Source organism: Budorcas taxicolor, chromosome 17 (genome assembly GCF_023091745.1).
Source record: "Budorcas taxicolor isolate Tak-1 chromosome 17, Takin1.1, whole genome shotgun sequence".
Lineage (NCBI taxonomy): Eukaryota > Metazoa > Chordata > Mammalia > Artiodactyla > Bovidae > Budorcas > Budorcas taxicolor.
Window position 1 is genome coordinate 64,252,579 of NC_068926.1, and position 20,860 is coordinate 64,273,438.

Genomic DNA, 20,860 nt, shown 5'->3' on the forward strand with positions numbered 1-20,860 from the left:
ACATCCATCAATTCATATAGCAATTATATTGTTAATAAAGAGCCCATCCCTCTGCCCCTTGCCTTTCTAACTCCTCTCCCTTTATTTCTTGTTTCTTTTTTCGCTTCCCGAAAGAAGGTGTTCACATGGGTCCTTGACGATAATAACAATGACAGTATCATTGGTAGTGATGCTGATAATAATGAGTGGAGTGCCTCCCTAGCGTGGGGAGCCACACCAAGCCCTCTCTTCACACTACCTCTTCTTGTCCATCGAACAACCCTACTATCCCCATTTAACAGATAAGAAAACTGAGGCTCAGCGGTCCTGAGGAATTTGCCTAAGGACAGGTGGTTATTAAGTGGAATGTAGTTTCCTTTTGCTTTGTAAGAAACTACTCCAATGCGTATGGCTTAAAATGACAATGGATTTAACCCATGATTCTGCAGATTGGTATTTTGGTGGCTCTCACCTCTGCAAGACTTACTCTTGTGTCTTTTGTCAGCTGGCGAGTTGGCCGGGCGCTGGCTAGGCCAGCATGGCCGTAACTGACTCATCTCTGTTCCCGAAGCCTCTCCCCCGCCTTCCCCTTCAGTAACCAGGAGTTTCTTTTCTGTCTCTGGGTCTATTTCTGTTTCGTATTATATAAGTTCACTCGTACCTTTTTTCTAGTTTCCACATATAAGCGAATTCATACGATATTTATCTTTCTCCCTCTGGCTTTCTCCACTTAGCATGGTGATCTCTAGGTCTGTTCCTGTTGCTGCAAATGACATTATTTCATTCTTCGTTTGTGGTTGAGTAATAGTCTGTTGTATAAATAAACCACATCTTCTTTATCCATTTCTTTGTTGATGAACAGTTAGGTTATTTCCATGTCTTAGCTATTGTGAACAGTGCTTCAGTCAACACTGAGGTGTATTGTCTTTCCAGAGTATGGTTTTCTCTGAATATATGCCCCAGAGTGGTATTCCAGGATCATATGATAACTCTATTTTTAGTTTTTTAGGGAGACTCCATACTGTTCTCCATAATGGCTGTACCAATTTACATAGCCACTAGAAGGAAGAGGCTTTAATCCAAGCAAAAGAGTTAAATGTAAATTGATCATTGCAAACAATACATTTTGGGGGGAAACAATGAATGTTTACTCATTTAGGCCACTAAGCAGTTTATTTTACAATGAAAATTAAGTGATAGGATAGTGGAATCCAGTAGTAGTTTTAGAGTATTCATTTTTTTGGCGGTGTTGACATTTTAAAGTTTTTGTTTTGCTTAATTTTTAAACAGGCTTAAGTGCTAATGAGTAGAGATAAATCTCGAAGACATGTCTATGTTTCAGAAAAGAGAAGTGATATTTCTAGCTAACACTAAATGAAAACTAAATAGTGTCTAAATAAGAAAAGTTGGATGTGGGAAGATCTATTTTAATAGAAAGAAAAGCAAAGCAACATGGATTGTTCTCAGGGTTTGGTGTTGGGAGGCTGAAGAAAGAATTATTTGTTCACTTTCCATTTTCTTGCATAGGGCCATCCACTGAGCCTGAGAAGGGGGTGATTCAGTGTTTTAAATACTGATGTGAAGAGGAGAGGCAGTAAACAATACATTTTTGTTTTAGAAACTTTAGAAAAATGCACATAGGAACCCCAAAACAATAATCACCTCGAATTGCTCAGTCACTCAGTCGTGTCTGACTCTAAGACCCCATGGGCTGTAGACCTCTAGGCTCCTCTGTCCATGGAATTTTCCAGGCAAAAATAGTTGCACATAGTGAAGTAACTAAGTTCAGTCTCTCAGTTGTATCCAACTCTTCACAACCCTATGGACTGCAGCACACCAGGCTTCCCCATCTATCACCAACTCCCAGAGCTTGCTCAAACTCAGGTCCATCCAGTCGGTGATGCCATCCAACCATCTCATCCTCTGTCATCCCCTTCTCCTCCCACCTTCAATCTTTCTTAGCGTCAGGGTCTTTTCCAGTGAGTCAGTTCTTCGCATCAGGTGGCCAAAGTGTTGGAGTTTCAGCTTCAGCATCAGTCCTTCCAATGAATATTCAGGACTGATTTCCTTTAGGATGGACTGGTTGGATCTCCTTGCAGTCAAAGGGACTCTCAAGAGTCTTCTCCAACACCACAGTTCAAAAGCACCAATTCTTTGGTGCTCAGCTTTCTTTATGGTCCAACTCTCACATCCATACATGACTACTGGAAAAACTATAGCTTTGACTAGATGGAACTTTGTCAGCATAGTAATGTCTCTGCTTTTTAACATGCTATCTAGGTTGGTCATAGCTTTTCTTCTAAGGAGCACGCGTCTTTTAATTTCATGGCTGCAGTCACCATCTGCAGTGATTTTGGAGCCCCCCCAAAATAAAGTATGTCACTGTTTCCATTGTTTCCTCATTTATTTGCCACAAAGTGATGGGACCAGATGCCATGATCTTAGTTTTCTGAATGTTGAGTTTTAAGCCAACTTTTTTACTCTCTCACTTTCATCAAGAGGCTATTTAGTTCTTCTTCACTTTCTGCCATAAGGGTGGTGTCATCTGCATATCTGAGGTTACTGATATTTCTCCCGGCAATCTTGATTCCAACCTGTGTTTCATCCATCCCAGCATTTCACATGATGTACTCTGTATATAAGTTAAATAAGCAGGATGACAATATACAATCTTGAAGTACTCCTTTCCTGATTTGGAACCAGTCTGTTGTTCCATGTCCAGTTCTAACTGTTGCTTTTTGACCTGCATATAGATTTCTCAGGAGGCAGGTAAGGTGGTCTGGTATTTCCATCTCTTTAAGAATTTTCCAGTTTCTCATGATCCACACAGTCAAAGACTTTAGTATAGTCAATGAAGCGGAAGTAGATGTTTTTCTGGAATTCTCTTGCTTTTTCTATGATCCAACAGATGTTGGCAATTTGATCTCTGGTTCCTCTGCCTTTCCTAAATCCAGCTTGAACATCTGGAAGTTCTCAGTTCATGTACTGTTGAAGACTAGCTTGGAGAATTTTGAGCATTACTTTGCTAGCTTGTGAAATGAGTGCCATTGTGTGGTAGTTTGAACTTTTTTTGGCATTGCCCTTCTTTGGAATTGGAATGAAAACTGACCTTTTCCAGTCCTGTGACCACTGCTGAGTTTTCCAGATTTGCTGACAGCATCATCTTTCAGGATTTGAAATAGCTCAACTGGAATTCTATCACCTCCACTAGCTTTGTTCGTAGTGATGCTTTCTAAGGCCCACTTGACTTCGCATTCCAGGATGTCTGGCTCTGGGTGAGTGATCACACCATTGTGGTTATCTGGGCCATGAAGATCTTTTTTGTATAGTTGTTCTGTGTATTTTTGCCACCTCTTCTTAATATCTTCTGCTTCTCTAAGGTCCATACCATTTCTGTCTTTTATTGTACCCATCTTTGCATGAAATGTTCCCTTGGTATCTCTAATTTTCTTGAAGAGATCTCTAGTCTTTCCCATTCTATTGTTTTCCTCTATTTCTTTGCATTGATCACTAAGGAAGGCTTTCTTATCTCTCCCTGATATTTGGATCTCTGAATTCAAATGGGTATATCCTTCCTTTTCTCCTTTGCTTTTTGCTTCTCTTCTTTTCTCAGCTATTTGTAAGGCCTCCTCAGACAGCCAGTTTGCCTTTTTGCATTTCTTTTTCTTGGGAATGTTCTTGGTCCTTGCCTCTTGTACAGTGTCAGGAACATCTGTCCATAGTTCTTCAGGCACTCTGTCTATCAGATGTAATCCCTTGAATCTGTTTGTCACTTCCAGTGTATAATCATAAGGATTTGATTTAGGTCACACCTGAATGGTCTAGTGGTTTTCCCTCCTTTTTCAGTTAAAGTCTGAATTTGGCAATAAGAAGTTCATGATCTGAGCCACAGTCAGCTCCTGGTCTTGTTTTTGCTGACTGTATAGAGCTTCTCCATCTTTGGCTGCAAAGAATACAATCAGTCTGATTTCGGTGTTGACCATCTGGTGATGTCCATGTGTAGAGTCTTCTCTTGTGTTATTGGAAGAGGGTATTTGTTATGACCAGTGCGTTCTCTTGGCAAAACTCTGTTAGCCTTTGCCCTGATTCATTTTGTACTCCAAGGCCGAATTTGCCTGTTACTCCAGGTATCTCTTAACTTCCTACTTTTGCATTTCAGTCCCCTATAATGGAAAGGACATCTTTTTGGGGTGTTAGTTCTAGAAGGTCTTGTAGGTCTTCATAGAACCGTTCAACTTCAGCTTCTTCAGCATTACTTGTTGGGGCATAGATTTGGATTACTGTGATACTGAATGGTTTGCCTTGGAAACGAACAGAGATCATTCTGTCATTTCTGAGATTGCATCCAAGTACTGCATTTTGGACTCTTTGTTGACTATGAGGGCTACTCCATTTCTGCTAAGGGATACTTGCCCACAGTAGTAGATATAATGGTCATCTGAGTTAAATTCACCCATTCCAGTCCATTTCTGAGATTGCATCCAAGTACTGCATTTTGGACTCTTTGTTGACTATGAGGGCTACTCCATTTCTTCTAAGGGATACTTGCCCACAGTAGTAGATATAATGGTCATCTGAGTTAAATTCACCCATTCCAGTCCATTTTAGATCACTGATTCCTCTTGCCATCTCAAGGTAAATTGACCACTTCCAGGTTCCTATGCAATATTGTTCTTTACAGCATCGGAGTTTACTTCCATCACCAGTCACATCCTGCCTCACAAAAAAATATAGAAGACGCAGGCTAGCACCCGGGGAGATGGTTTATTATTTCCAGTAGAGGGCACCGTGTATCTCAGCAGAAACACTACTTACCTATGAGCTGGAAGCCTGCCTTACCTGGCATCCTATTTTTGTCTTTACGAGTGACAGAGTGTTTTAGCCACTCTTAAAGACAAATACCCCAGGTAGCTGCCCATCTGTTCTACCTTGAGCCCTGCCTCAGAAGTTTCTTCAGATTTGTTGTCTAGAATCAGCTTGCTCACACATCTGACCTTGACGCTGCTCTTTCCCCAAAGACCAAGCAGAAATGCCAGATGGAGGTCCCAGGTTATTTCTCTCCAAGCGTGTGATCCAAATGGCAAATCTCTAACTGCCACCTGCCAAAAATGCAATTACTCACAGAGGGGATTTACTCACGTCTGTATCATTTGCTTCTTGGCGTTGCTAATTTCATTGCTCTTTCTTTGACTCTTTAACGTGATTGCAATAATCCCCTGCTTTGAATGAATCCCAAATTACTCTTTTTCATAATGAACTGCTATAAATAATGGCCAGATGCGGGGCACAATTACAGGAAGAGACGTTCCTTGTGGCATAGGCTACAAAAACAAGAAATTGAAAACAATCTAAGTTCATCAATAGGATTGGAGCTGTTAAAAAATAATCTGGTAGATCGATATAGATTATTATGGAAACACTTCCAAACTGTCTTATCAGGAGCAGGTCCTGACATAGGCACTCAGGAACAAGGACTTTCCCCTGAGAGACTGCAACACATTCTCCAGATTGTCCTGTTCAAGAGACGAGTGAACTGTCGTTTGTTGAGAGCTGCTCCTGGGAAGTTTAAATTCCTTGGCACTTCTGGTCTACCACATGGGTTGGCAAAGCAAGCTTTAATGACCAGGGAAAGCACTCAGGGAAGACTTCCAGGTGCTGACAGTTGTGAGTTGGACTGGCATAGCTGGAAGTGGTAAGAATGGGGCCATGTGTATGAATGGAACACTGGCCATACACTGCATGTGTGGGAAGGAACGAGAAGGGAAGGGAAGAAAAAAGATATCATGGTTAAATTTATTATTACTATTGTGCTCAGTTGTGTCTGAATTTCTTGCTCCATGGACTGTAGCCCACCAGGCTCCTCTGTCTATGGAATTTTCCAGGCAAGAATACTGGAGCAGGTAATCATTTCCTCCTCCAGCAGGTCTTCCCGACCCAGGGATCAAACCCATGTCTCTGCCATCTCCTGCATTGACAGGCGGATTCTTTACCACTAGTGCCCCCATGGAAAGCCCAATTATTATGTAATTAATTCCAGCGTGTAGACCTCACAGCGTGCATTTCATACCCATGACTCATTTATTTGCAGCTGGAAGTTTTTACCTCTTCATGTCTGTCACCTGATCGTCACTTTCCCCACCGCCCCCTGCAACCACCTGTCTGTTCTCTGTATCTACGACTGTTTCTGCTTGCTGTGTTTGTTTATTTGTTCTGTTTTTGAGATTTCACATGTAAGTGAAATCACACAGCATTTGTCTTTCTCTGACTTACTTCTCTTAGTATAATACTCTCTAGGTTCATCCATGTTGTTGCAAATGACAAGATTTAATTCTTTTTTAGTGGTTAATATTGTGTATATATAAGTGTATGTGTGTATATGTATATATATATGTTTATAGCCACATCTTCGGAGAAGGCGATGGCACCCCACTCCAGTACTCTTGCCTGGAAAATCCCATGGACGGAGCAGCCTGGTAGGCTGCAGTCGATGGGGTCATGAAGAGTGAGACACGACTAAGCAACTTCACTTTCACTTTCATGCATTGGAGAAGGAAATGGCAACCCACTCCAGTGTTCTTGCCTGGAGAATTCCAGGGACGGGGGAGTCTGGTGGGCTGCCGTCTATGGGGTCGCACAGAGTTGGACACGACTGAAGCGACTTAGCAGCAGCAACAGCCACATCTTCTTTATCCATTTGTCTGTTGTTGGACACAGGTTGCTTCTGAACCTTGGCTGTTGTAAATAATGCTGCGGTGGACATGGAGGTGCATATATCTTTTTGAAGCAGTGTTTTCATTTTTTCAGATGAATACCCAGGAGTGGAATTGCTGGATCATATGATAGTCCTCTTTTTAATTTTTGAGGCAGCCCCATAATGTTTTCCATAGTGACTGCACCAATTTACATTCCCACCAACGCTGCATGAGGATCCTTTTCTCTCCACATCCTCATCAATGCTTGTTATTTGTTGTCTTTTTGATAATGACCATTCTGACAGGTGTGAGGTGATAGCTCATGGTGGTTTTGACTTGCATTTCCCTGATGATTTGTGATGTTGAACATCTTTTCATGTGCCTCTAACCATCTGTTATGTCTTCTTTGGAAAAATGTCTTTTCAGTTTTAAATTTATATATTCATTTACATAGAGAAGGGGCTGGAAGTTTGCAAAGCAAACCGCTATTAGTCATGGCTTTGGGGTAGGGGAATGGAAGCAGGGGTAAGGAGGAAGAGGAATTCTTCAGATACTTTGTATTCTTGCATATTGCTAGATTATTTACAATGAGAATGCATTCGTGTACCACTTTAAAATAAAAAGGTTGCATGCTCTAAGTTCATTATAGCATGTCCAAACAAATCCTTGACATCTAAGGATTAGCTTTGCCCTCAGAATATACTATAGCACATCTTTTCATGGTTAGTAACTTGACTTTAATTTGGTGGAGAAAAACGCAAACACACTTCTTACTTCAGTATTATTGATTTTTAAAAATAATACAGGAACACCATTTGGAGAATATTAATAAAATTTCAAAGTCATTCGTGATAATCACTGTCATCTTTTACAATGCTGGCAGTTGGTCTCCATTCTCAAATCTGAGTTAATGAAATTCCTAATGGTTTGTGTTGAGAGAGGTACTTGTAGGAATATAAATTGGAACAACATTTTTGGGAACCACTTTGGTGATATTTATCAAAAGCCTTAAAATATGCATACCCTTTGACTCAAGTTCTACTATAAGAATCCATCCTAAGGAAAACACATGCGGACAAAGATTTAAGATAAAAGATGCTTGTTGAAGTATTGTTTATAATTCTGAAACCACCTAAATAGGGAAGTGAATGAAGGGGTGCATAATATAGATAGACCTGGATTAAAAGTATGGCTCTTCTACTTGCTAATTTACTAACTATGTGATCCTAGTCAAGTAACAACTGATCTGACTGGCTTCCCTGGTAGCTCAGTTGGTAAAGAATCCACCTGCAATGCAGGAGGCCCTGGTTCGATTCCTGGGTCAGGAAGATCCACTGGAGAAGGGATAGACTACCCACTTCAGTATTCTTGGGCTTCCCTGATGGCTCAGCTGGTAAAGAATCTGCCCACAATGCAGGAAACCTGGGTTTGATCGCTGGATTGGGAAGATCCCCTGGAGGATGCAACAGCTACCCACTCCAGTATTCTGGCCTGGAGAATTCCATGGACTATACAGTCTCAAAGAGTCTTCACTCACTCGATGCAGATACAGAGATGAAAATAGGAGCTAAAGATACACACACACACACACACAATGGGAATTATAATTACCTACCCTGTTGATTCTCCATGTTTGTCGTTTATTGAGGGAGATAATTCATGTAGATCATCTAGGAAAACATTTGGCATAGAGTAGGTCCTCAGTAAAAGGTAGCTATTATTAAGGAAAATATGGCCCATGAATATGGTGGAATATATGTGTGTAAGAGGATAAATAGCATGGAAATACTATTAAAATAGCACAAAAATACTATTTATATGTTCGATAAAAACAGGGCACAGAGATTTTTTTTTTTTTTGGTCATGTGGCATGCAGGATCTTAGTCCCCTCACCAGGGACTGAACCCATGCCCCCGACAGCGGAAGCATGGAGTCTAACCTACTGGACCACCAAAGAAGTGCTGGGTTCAATATTCTTGAATATGGTCTCAGCTAGGGTTTCAAGCAGAGAGACGGAGAGATCAAAGAGAGAGAGACACCAAAACAGGGAGAGACTTACTGAAGTACACTGAGAAGTAAGACCAAATGACACTGACTTTTTTCTTTGGCTGAAAAAAATCCAGAAAACCAGAGCAATCTTCCCACTCAGCCCTGACGTTAATTCCCTTTCTCTCTTTTGCTTTCCCAGGGTTACACTGTATGCTGAGTTCCTTCCCATGAAAGCCAGAGCTAAGTGTATTTTGCTGATTGAGGTAAGGAGGATGGTCTGGGAGTCTGAAGAATACTCAGTCTCTGAGCAGATTTCCTGTGTCTTGAGCCACAGGATGAAGAACGTGGAGTTTAAGAAAAATACAATATGCAAGGATTAAAATGAATCGGTTATGTTGATTTCAACAGGGTGGTTTTGCAATATGGATAAATTCCTCCAACAACAAGCAAAATCAGTCTACCATCCCTGGGGAAAAAAACAAAAACAAAACTGGTGGCAGGCAGGTAGAATGTCCTTCTTGAACTAGAAATGACTTTTATCTGAGAGTAGGTTTTGAATAGTGTAGCTTGAGGGGACCAAACTCCTGCCCTTCACCCGTCATCATTCATTACCTCTGTTTGTATCCAGACTCACTCGTGTCATATGTGAGATCCCCATTCACGGCCACCTCTGTGGCCAGTAGACTGCCTTAAAACTCTCCTGGACCAGTCAGTCCGTCTCAAGCCCTCCCTCTGCCAGGGTCCTATGACCCATTTTCCAACTACGATCTGGAAGCCCTCAGGACAGATTTCCAACTGCTTAATGGCCCTCCTCCATGCAGTGGAAATATTATTCATTTGTCCCCACTGGACACCGAGTCAGAATCCTCCCTAATCACCATGACCACATGACAGTATTTTTTTTTCACATGATAGTATTGATCACATTGACCCCACTGCCCAACCGTCCTGACTGTGTCTACCCCTGACCAATCAGGGGTGGGGGTCAGCTGATGCTGGTATGGATGAACCAGTTTAAATACTGAAATGTGTCTGCTGATGATGCTGAACCCTGAGTGGCCCTCATTGCCTGCTCCCTGTCCTTTCTGAGGACCTTAAGCTGAAGGGTGCAACCAGCCCATGCCCATCCTGGTGGAATAAACACCCTGGTCTGTCTTTCCTCTCATCTCCTATGGGGTTCCCCATTGGCTGCACCCAGTGTAAAGCCAGAGGATGAGGAGTCCGTGGATGAGGTCCATACAAAGAGCAAGGTGGGAAAGCATGGAGTGACTCAGAGAAGCAGACAGATGTTCAGCTCCACAGGGGAGTGGCAGTTCTGATAAAGGAGACCAGAGCACTCTTGGACAAGGAAGGTGAATAACAGTAGACAAAAACCAATGTGTCCACTTCTCTGTTGACCTCACACAGCATTGATTGTTTTGATCTCCGTAACCAGAGCTGCCACAGTGCACACTCCAGTGGGTGCCATGCAAATATTATGCAGTGTGGGTGGCACCCTCAGGAGTTGGACAACGTGGAGGCCCTGGCCCACCCATATGGACCACAGGAAAAGGGACGGCCATTCTTACTTTCCTGACCTCAAGGATCCTCTCACCCACATGGATAACCTTGTCTACAGTGGCCCTGGAATTGCACACTGTGTTGACCAAAGCTGCGCCGCGACTGACCCCCTTTCTCCCCTGCCAGGTGTTTTGGGCCATCGGGACAGTGTTCGAGGTCGTCCTGGCTGTGTTTGTGATGCCCAGCCTGGGCTGGCGCTGGCTGCTCATCCTCTCAGCTGTCCCACTCCTCCTCTTTGCGGTCCTGTGTTTTGTAGGTATCCTTTAAGGGACCTCAGCCTTTGCTTTTGGTCTCTTGCCATTCACTGTATTTTGGTGCGGAGGGTGTGGAGGAGGGCACCAAAGCCATGTTTAAGATTATTTCTTTTGATCAAGAAATGAGACAAAGGAACAGGGCCAGGGGTAGGCCTGGTATAGGGCGTCAGGTTTCCTCCAGACAGACTCTGCTGGGATGTCCTTGAGGGAAACATCAAGGGGCTGGGAGATCTCTTGCCCCATCCCCCCATGCAGGATCTACACTTAAGGGGAGTGTGTTCAGAATAGCTGGCATTCTTCAGTTGCAAGTGACAAAAACCCAATTCAACCCATATGAGAAAATTTTAAATATGTGGCTTCAAGCATGGCTGGATGCTTTTGTAACAAGAAAAGCCTACAAATTCAGTAACTTAACAGACTAGGAGTTTATTTCTCATTCACAGAGCAGTCTAGATGGGCGCTTCTGTTTGACAAGTGTGATTCTGGGCCCAGCTTCCTTTTAGCTTGTAGCTCTGCCATTGTGTAGGGCTTTGTAATCTTCCATTGTTGTTTAGTCACCAAGTCATGTCCAACTCTTGGCAACCCCATGGACTGTAGCCTGCCAGGCTCCTCCATCCATGGGATTTTCTGGGCAAAAATACTGGAGTGGGTTGCCATTTCCTTCTCCAAGGGCTCTTCCTGACCCAGAGACAGAACCCATGTCTCCTGCAACGGCAGGTGGATTCTTTACTGATGAGGGCATAACTTGGCCAGGAATATTCTGCTTATATGCTGTCGGTGAAAGCATATCACATGGCCTTGCCTAGGTGCAAGAGGTGCTGGGAAATGTAGTTTCTGGCTGGGTAGCCATATCTGAAGACAGCTCTATACTATGGAAAGGGAAGCATGAATTTTAATCTCTGCTACATTCTCATTTTACTGATGAAGAAACTGAGGCCCAGAGAGGTCGACTGACTTGTCAAAAGGCACACAACTAATGAGCAACAGAAATCACTTGAACCAGATCTTCTGACTCCAAGTCTCATACGCTCTTATTTCACAGATGACTGTTTCTTTGTTTTATGGAGATACCTTTATCTAGTCACATGAGGTTGGGACTCTATTAGGCCTAAGGTATTTCTGGTTTCTTTCTATCTCTTAGATTGAGTTTGCAAGATGATGCTAAACACAGGTGAGGTGTAGTTTCTTGAGAGGTAGAGGTGATGATGATGATGGTGTTGAGAGGTGACACTTTTTATATTTTGGCAGCAGTCTTAATTCAGCTGTCACCTGGAACTCAGAAGCACCAATTTATAGTCATAGCAACAACCACAATGGCAGCTGTATCAACCATTCCTAGCACTGTGCTGAGCACATCTAATCCTCTCAACAATCCTAAGAGGGGGGATCTATTATTATCCCCATTTGATGGATGAGGAAATGGAGGCACAGAGAGGTCAAATTATTGTTTAAGGTCACAAAGCCATTATAATCAATGGCAGCGCCAGGACTTGAAGCCAGGCTTCTGGCCCCAGAGCCTCTGGCCTTAAGGACTTCACACACAGGTGAGAGCGTATGGTTGGGACCAAGGGTTCTGTTCCACCCCAACCGGCCACATCTCGGTCTCCTGTCCCCATAGTGGCTGCCGGAGAGTGCGAGATATGATGTGCTGTCCGGGAACCAGGAGAAGGCCATCGCCACCTTAAAGAGAATAGCCACGGAAAACGGAGCTCCTATGCCTCTGGGGAAACTCATCATTTCCAGACAGGTCAGTGCCAGGCGGACAGACCGCACGTGTTGCCACGCGAGCTGGGGAGCTTGTGTACTTGAGAGGGTGGGGGTGCAGTGGACAGGACCCGCAAGGGGAACTTGGCAACTTCAATCTGTGTATTTTCATTGCCAAGTCTTAAAAGTGCCACCTGGAGCATTTAGCCAGTGACTAGAGAAATATTATTGGAGAAGGCAATGGCACCCCACTCCAGTACTCTTGCCTGAAAAATCCCATGGACGGAGGAGCCTGGTAGGCTGCAGTCCATGGGGTCGCTAGGAGTAGGACACGACTGAGCGACTTCACTTTCACTTTTCACTTTCATGCATTGGAGAAGGAAATGGCAACCCACTCCAGTGTTGTTGCCTGGAGAATCCCAGGGATGGGGGAGCCTGGTGGGCTGCCGTCTATGGGGTCACACAGAGTCGGACACGACTGAAGTGACTTAGCAGCAGCAGCAGCAGCAGAGAAATGTCATATAATGTCCCCTCATGGGTCATGTAACTACTCCTGCTTCGATTTTATCTTTGAGCACCCAGGAAGTCTGATTAGCAGATGTGGTTGCTCAACAATAAAACCACATTAGGAAGTGCCATGATAGACTTATATCCGGGGCACTACACTGTGCTCGTGTAGACATCCTTAATGGATGGCGCATCGCTCCCCACGGCAACACCATCAGGGACTCCGCCGCAGTACAAACAGCTGAGCACCTACCCCAGGTGCAAGGGGGGAAAAAGGAGCCAGATTTGAAGGCTGCAGTCCCTGCCCTCAAGAATCAACCCTGCAGCTTATAGAAACATCACAAACACCGTTAAGCAAACAGCAGAGCTTACGAGGAAATTATTTTTAAAAATAAAATTATATTTCTGATTGTTTCTATATTGGGTGAAAAGAACTGAATGGGGTTTCACCAGCTCGAGAGGAAGTGTTAGGCGGGGTCTGATAGCGTGGAAGCCAAGGACATACCCCAGACTTGCTTTGGGAAGCACAGGGGTGGGGCAGGGGGCCTCCCAAAGAGCCTGGGGGGCAGGAGGCTGGCTTAGTTGCCTTTGGGGAGAGACTGCGTTCTCCCCGCTCCCTTCTGTGTGAAGATGCTCTGGATGGAGAAAGTATACAGTGATTTCCAATGTGTGTTGCAAAGCGAAAGTGACAAGACTGGACGCTCCAGTGGGGGGCTTCTCTTTGGAAAGGAGCGGCTGCCGCAGGGGCCTCCCTGTGTTCCAGGGCACCCAGCAGCGAGTATTTTTTTTTAGGGGGGGTGGATATGTCCTTCTGGGGTAGGTGCATGGCCACGGCCCACACATCTGCAGGGGAGGAGAGTAAAGGGCATTCTTTGTCTTGAAACAGGAAGACCGAGGCAAAATGAGGGACCTTTTCACACCCCATTTTAGATGGACAACCTTGTTGCTGTGGTTTATATGGTAAGAGCTGTTTGTTCATGCTTGGGTCCCCCTCATCTGCACCCTGTTTGGGGTTTTGTTGGAACTCGATGCAATGACAACTCTTCCGTCTTGGGCAATGTTTGCAAAACTGAGCGTCATTTTCCTGGCCTCTGTGTTATTCAAGTATCCCCTGTACTATTGTTTGCTTAGTATTCTTTTATTTGACTCACTTTTTACTCTGATAATTTTTAAAAAATTGAAGTATAGTTGATTTACAATGCTGTGTTAATTTCTGCTGTATAGCAAAGTGACTCAATTATACATATATATGTATACATTCTTTTTATATTCTTTTGATATATTTATACACATATGTATATATGTATACATTCTTTTTATCTTCTTTTTGTTATGGTTTATCCCAGGACACTGAATGTAATTGCCTGTGCTATACAGTAGGACAGATAAATGTCTTTTAAAAGGAAACTTTGTATAACTGCTTAAAGGAAGAACTGTAATTGCAGACTGTACACAGAAGTCGCTTTTAAAGATAAATATGGTCAGCCCTCCCTAGCTGCAGGCTTCACTCAAGGATTCAGCCAACTATAGACGGAAGATAATAGAAAAAAAAAAATTCCAGGAAGTTCTAAAAAGCAAAACTTGAAACTGCTGTGCATTGGCAACTATTTACATAGCATTTACATGGTAGTTACAATTCTTTACACAGCACTTACATTGTATTTGGTATTGTAAGTAATCCAGAGATGATTTGAAGTATACACGAGGATATGTGGGATTCCCAGGTGGCTCAGGGGTAAAGAGGCAATGCAGGAGTCCAGGATTCAATCCCTGGGTCAGGAAGATCCCCTGGAGGAGGAAATGGCAACCCACTCCAGTATTCTTGCCTGAAAAATCCCATGGACAGAGGAGCCTGGTGGGCTGTAGTCCATGGGCCTGCAAAGAGTCAGGCAGCACTGAGCATGTATGCACACACATGTGTAGGTTATGTGCAAACACGGCACCATTTTATATAATGGACTTGAGCATCCAAGGATTGTGGTGTCCGCAGGGGCTCCTGGAACCCATCCCCCACAGATCCTGAGGGACCACTATATAGTAAAAAGTAGCTAAATTGATGGTTTACCAAGGCGGGAGGCACGAAGCCTCTGTGCTTAAGAGACAGACAGAGAGGAGAGGTGTTGGGGACTTGTTAGCACATAAGTAAGACTCAGATATGATTAAAGAGTCAAAGGGAAACTTAGGGGGATCTTATTTTCACAAAGAGATTCTTTTGCTGTATCCAGCCCACTCTCCATTTATATTACCTTGCGTGTCACCCAGCACAGGGCCCATATTTTGGGAACCCCTGATTTGATCAACATGGGCATTCTCAGAACTTTCAGTCTTTATCTAGTTCCAGTTTTTCTTAAATAACAACCATGGCATTGACTGGAGGGCATTTGTAGTGAGAACTCACCTGACACCCCACAGCTAGTCAAATTTCAGCCATTTTCTCAACTCTTTCAACTGTGTAATTTCTATGGCATCAACAGTGCGGAAAATTAGCCCGGTTGAGGCTGTGTGACATGTTTTCACCAGTTCTCACTTTTCCTATTCGCCTTAAGAGCAGAGGTGCTAGTGAGCAGGGGGAGTGTCCTCGGAAAGGGCAGTTGCAGTGGAGTAGGGGCATGGAGTGTGGCAGGGGGTGGGGGGAGCTTTGATGATACACAGCACCAGGTTCCAGCCCTGCCCTAATGCCCCCCAAGAACTGAATCAGCTTACCAAGGCTTTAACACCTGCTGTGTACCCAGTCCACATATGGAGCTGGCAGGATATTTTAAAAGGTGGGGAAATAGACATGAGAGTATCTATCTTTGCGTGCGTGTGATTCTGTTGGAGGGATACTACTTAAATCCTAAGCAATTGATTACAGCCTAATTTTAGAATACTATAGAAATCACATTTGGCAGCACATATTGTAAGGCAAGGAAATTAATCATCAGCTTCTGATAATGACTGAGCTCCCACGTAGCTGTACTATAGGACGTGATATTCTGACCCTACAGACTTGAGTATTCTGGTTCCTGGGACAGTTGGAATTTAGTTAGCTGCGTCATTCTGATCTGAAATGCCCATGAAGTCTGCGGACTCCACACTTGACTGGGCACAGAGCAGGTGTTTAACAAACGCTCGGTGAAGTGATCCAGTTGAACACGGAGACAGAGCTCTGCAGTTTCCTCGCCCCTGCTATCCAAAAGTAGCGTATTCCACATTTGAGTCAGTTCTAACGACTATAATGCAGGAGACCTGGGTTCGATCCCTGGGTTGGGAAGATCCCCTGGAGAAGGGAATGGCTACCCACTCCAGTATTCTGGCCTGGAGAATTCCATGGACTTTATAGTCCATGGGTTCGCAAAGAGTTGGAGACGACTGAGTGACTTTCATTTTCACTTAATGAGGTGGATGAACCTAGAGCCTATTATACAGAATGAAGTAAGTCAGAAAAAGAAGAATATCATATACTAACGCATATGTATGGAATCTAGAAAGATGGTATTGATGAACCTATTTGTAGGGCAGTAGTGGAGATGCAGACATAGTGAATAGGCTTGTGGACGCAGACCGGGGAAAGAGAGGGTGGAATGAATAGAGAGAGTACGTGGAAACATATACACTACCGTACGTAAGATAGGTGGCCAGCGGGGATGTGCCATATGACCCAGGGAGCTCAAACTGGGGCTCTAAGACAACCTAGAGGGGTGGGATAGGGTGGGAGGTGGGAGGGAGGTTTAAGAGGGAGGGAGCATGTGTATGCCTATGGCTGAGTCATGTTGATATACAGCAGAAACCAACACAATATTGTAAAGTGATTATCCTTCAATTAAAAATAAGTAAATTAAAATGTTACAAAAGTAGAGTGTTCCAATGAAAGCTTTCTCAAGCTGAAGTGGCATAAAGCGAAGAAATAATTACCTGAGGATACATCTTGCTTGAGGCTTCCCAGGTGGCTCAGCGGTAGAGAATCGGCCTGCCAAGCAGGAGACACAGTTTCAATCCCTGGGTGGGGAAGATCCCCTGGAGAAGGAAATGGCAACCCACCCCAGTATTCTTGCCTGAGAAATGCCACGGTCAGAGGGGCCTGATGGGTCACAGTCCATTGGGTCGCAAAAAAAGTCGGACACAACTTAGTGACTAAAGAATGAAGAGCATCTTGCTAATCAAAGAAATAATACATGGAAATAAAGTACAGATGCTCACAGACAACAGTTCAAAGGGAATGGCAGCTTGAATCTGAAAACGAGTGTATTTCTATGTATAACTGAATCACTTCGATGCACAGCAGAAATTAATACAACATTGTAAATCAACTATACTTCAGTAAAATAATTTTTTTAAAAAAGGTAATGGCAGCTTGACGCTGATGCTGAGTGTAGTTCTCGGGGAAGGAGCTTGGTGGCGCCACTGTCGCTGCTTGGGGCAAGAGTTACCTCTATAAAATAAACACTGGATGCTATTTTTGCTTTGCTCCCGTTTTTGTAAAAGTGAAAACCTCTTCAGAATTCTTCTGGTGAGCAAAAACAGGTACTAATATAGATTTCGTAAAAGTGAAGTATAGCAAAGCAAGCTTTCAGAAAGTGGGGAATACCTATATTATTAAATGTATCTCCCTTCTCTTCCCTATGCAGCTCAACCCAAAAGCTCTAACATCTGTTGACATCTGTCAAAATGACTGTTTTCTACCAAATTTTGGTTCCCCCATTTTTTTTCCCTCCTTTTGCCAGTTGAGTGAACAGCTTGGGGGTGGCTTGTTTGTGATATAATTCAGTTCTTTGGTGTTTGTATTTTTTTTTGGCTGTGCTGTGCAGCATGTGGGATCTTAGTCCCCTGATCAGGGAGCAAACCCATGCCCCCTGCATTTATCTTAACCACTAGACTGCCAGGGAAGTCCCTATAATTCAATTTTCTTGATCTTTCAAAGGACACAGGATCACTTCCTTTTAGTCCATCAGTATGTTTTGTACCCGCTATCTTCTTGCTCAAGCAGTCCAGGAAAACCCCCAAAGGCCCAGTGTGGCCTGAGCCCAAAGCCTAGTCTCTGCTGCTATGGGTGGAAGTCCTTTGCAATGGAATGGGAATTGGGGCTTGCATCTCTCCCATCATTTCCTTACGCTTCTTGCTTGCTTCCTGGCAGGTTTTCCAATGCGTTTTCTTACTACGGATTAGTCCTGCTCACCACCGAGCTCTTCCAAGCGGGAGATGTCTGCAGCAGTGAGTATGACAGCCGTCTAGCAGTTAACACCCTCCACCCAACACGCAAGGTCATCCACACACTCCCAGCCCTGGTCCTGCCCTCACAGGGCCTGGCCTTGCACAGACTCCCAGGAGCAAGTTTCTGCAAAATCTGAATATGAAAGAGCTGGGTTGTGGTTTCTGAGAGGTTCTGTAGAAACCTGGACAATCTTATCATCATAGGCTTGACCTTAGAGCAGGATCTTATCTTACGTCCCCTGAAGAGGTCCATGAAGTCCATCCCTGAGTTTTACGGTTGTGACCCTGTGGAGCCATCCTGTGTGTGTGTGTGTGTGTGTGTGTGTGTGTGCGCGTGTGTGTGTTAAGTCTGAGAACCAGATTGGAGCTCAGTCCTAGCCACACAACAGAATCACCTGGGGGAGCTTTTAAACATGGCAGTGCCATTTAAACAATGCCTAGGGCAATTTAATCAGCATCTTTGGGGGTGTGGCCCAGGCATGAGTGGGTTTTTAAAGCTCCCCAGGTGATTCTGTTGTGGAGCTGGAGATGGGACCCGTAGGACGAGACGAATGAATAACAATCAAAATCTATATATAGATGTCTGGGCTTTCAAACTGATCTATCTTTAAGAGAATATTAGATTCCTAGCATTGAACTCAGGATGAGACATAAAGGAATGGAGCTCTTGTCTGTTTGCAGGATTTGTCCAATTATCTTTTTCATATGAAGTGTTCTTAATCTGAGTTAATTGTTTTGTTTATTGGTATGAGGATTGGTATTATTAATGAGATAGCAGAGTCCCATCTCCCTGGGGGGTGTGAGAGAGTCTTAAAGGAACTGTCCTGAGGAAGCAGTTCAGTTATAAATTTGGGGTTTGGTATTGATTTAACCCTAAATCCTTTGCTCCCGTGATGGAATACAAGTTCATGTGCCTGACTCACAGGGAGGCCAGACAGACCAAATCACTGGAGTTTGGAGCAGAGAAAGGTGTGTTGCAAGGCCAGGCAAGGAGAATGAGTTGACTCTTGCTCAAAAACCCTGAACTCCCCGCTGGTTTGGGGGGGAGATTTTTATAGGCAGATTTTGGTGGTGGAGGAGGAGAGCTGCAGGTTGTGTGGCTTTCTTCTGATTGGTTGGTGGTGAGGTAACTGGGTGATGTCCCAGGAATCTTGTGCTCACTCTGGAGTTGCCACCCTCCTTCTGGGTGGGGACCTTAGTGCCTACAGAACTCAAAGATATTCTGACGTGTATTCCTTGAGGAGAAACCAGGCTGCACAAGTATGTCTTGACGACTCCTCCCTTGTTTCTGCAGCCCCTCCCTTCGCAGGTTAGCAACGTGCCAAAAATTGGCAGTGTGTCGAGGGCCGATAATCGAATGCATCACTGCCAGACGCAACTTGCATTTTTGTGGACAAGAATCCTTGGCATTAGTGTTAGTATTCTATCATGTGAAGTTGTGAAAGAGCTTAAGGATGTGAAAGGTGAGATAACCTGTAAGGATTCACAGGACAGGATGCTATGCCATTTCAAAGTGTTTCACTCTATTTCCTAACAGATAACATGAGGGCAAAAAGATCACACAAGGTAAGGGAGGTCAGGAGCGTGGGGCAGAGTAAGGGGCCATGGGTAAGTCAGAGTTTTAAACAGGGTAGTCAAGGTGGCCTCAGTGAGCAGATGAGATTTAAAGAAAGACTTGAAAGAGGTGAGTAAATAGTCACGGTGTGTGCTAAGTCACTTCAGTTGTGTTCCACTGTGCTAACTTATGGACTGCAGCCCGCCAGGCTCCCCTGTCCATGGGATTTCTCAGGCAAGAATACTGGCAGGGGTTGCCACCTCCTCCTCCAGGGGATCTTCCCGACCCGGGGATTGAACCCACATCTCCTACATCTCCTGCACTGGCAGGTGGATTCTTTACGACTGTGCCACCTGGGAAGCCCCAGTTCTGGTCTAAGCACATTCATGTATACAGCCAGCTTCCAGCCTCTCAACCATTTTACCCCCGAGGGTTTATTAGCCCCTGGATTGTCAGGAAGCTGGGGCTTAAAGAGATGGAGCTCTGACACTGCTGGTCAGGGGGAGGCACCCTGAGTTGGTCTGAGTCCTGAGCCTGTGCACCTTCCCCAGCATCCCAGCCGAATCAACCCAGGGAAGGAGACATGGGGAACGGGAGGACGCGATTCAACACTGGGTGCCTATTCCTCTTTCTCTCTCTCTCCACCTCCCAGTCTCCAGCCGGAAGAAGGCAGTGGAGGCAAAGTGCAGCCTGGCCTGCGAGTACCTGAGTGAGGAGGACTACATGGACCTGCTGTGGACCACCCTGTCTGAGTTCCCAGGTGAGGGACCTGCGCCAGGTGGGGCTGGGACAGTGCACCCTGGGAACGTGGCTGTAACCTCATGCCAGCTGGAAGCAAATCCCATTTCTAAAAAAAGCCTGGGATTTGTTTTCAAACTTTAGCTACAAGTCAAGAACTGTGAAGGGGCTGACATTTTACTGTATGCTTCACAGAAAGCAAAGGTGATCTGTCTTTTTCCGTCATCCTTTTTTTTGGCTTCACCCCACGGGATGTGGGATCTTAGTTCCCTAACCAGGGATTGAACATGAGCCCACAGCAGTTAAAGTGCTAAATCCTAACCACTGGATGACCAGGGATTGTCAGTCTTATGCCAGTCTTATAGACATATGTCCATTTGTCACTAGGGAGGTCACTTCTGGCATAAACTTAATTTTAAAAAACTATAATCTTAATCCCTGCCCAAGATTCACAGATATACTTTGTAATAGACATATAACCGACGTGATGAATTTGAGTAGGCTCCGGGAGTTGCTGATGGACAGGAAAGCCTGGCATGCTGCCATCTATGGGGTCGCAAAGAGTTGGACGTGACTGAGCAACTGAACTGAACTGGAAACATATAACACAATGCATTTTTGAAAAAATCTAAGCACCAGGTTTTTATTGTGCCTGTACAAGCACTCTGAATTGTAGGCCATTCTCGCTTTAT

General features: G+C 44.4%; 1 protein-coding gene across 1 annotated transcript in view; it reads left to right on the forward strand.

Moving 5' to 3' along the window:
* The window catches only part of SVOP (SV2 related protein), a 47,571-nt gene that overhangs the window by 21,102 nt on the left and 5,609 nt on the right, over nucleotides 1-20,860 (forward strand). Inside the window, exons 7-12 of the mRNA XM_052654836.1 lie at nucleotides 8,860-8,923; nucleotides 10,347-10,472; nucleotides 12,093-12,221; nucleotides 13,572-13,645; nucleotides 17,799-17,875; nucleotides 20,083-20,190. Coding sequence (XP_052510796.1) covers nucleotides 8,860-8,923; nucleotides 10,347-10,472; nucleotides 12,093-12,221; nucleotides 13,572-13,645; nucleotides 17,799-17,875; nucleotides 20,083-20,190 — 578 coding nt within the window. The remainder of the gene's footprint in view (nucleotides 1-8,859; nucleotides 8,924-10,346; nucleotides 10,473-12,092; nucleotides 12,222-13,571; nucleotides 13,646-17,798; nucleotides 17,876-20,082; nucleotides 20,191-20,860) is intronic.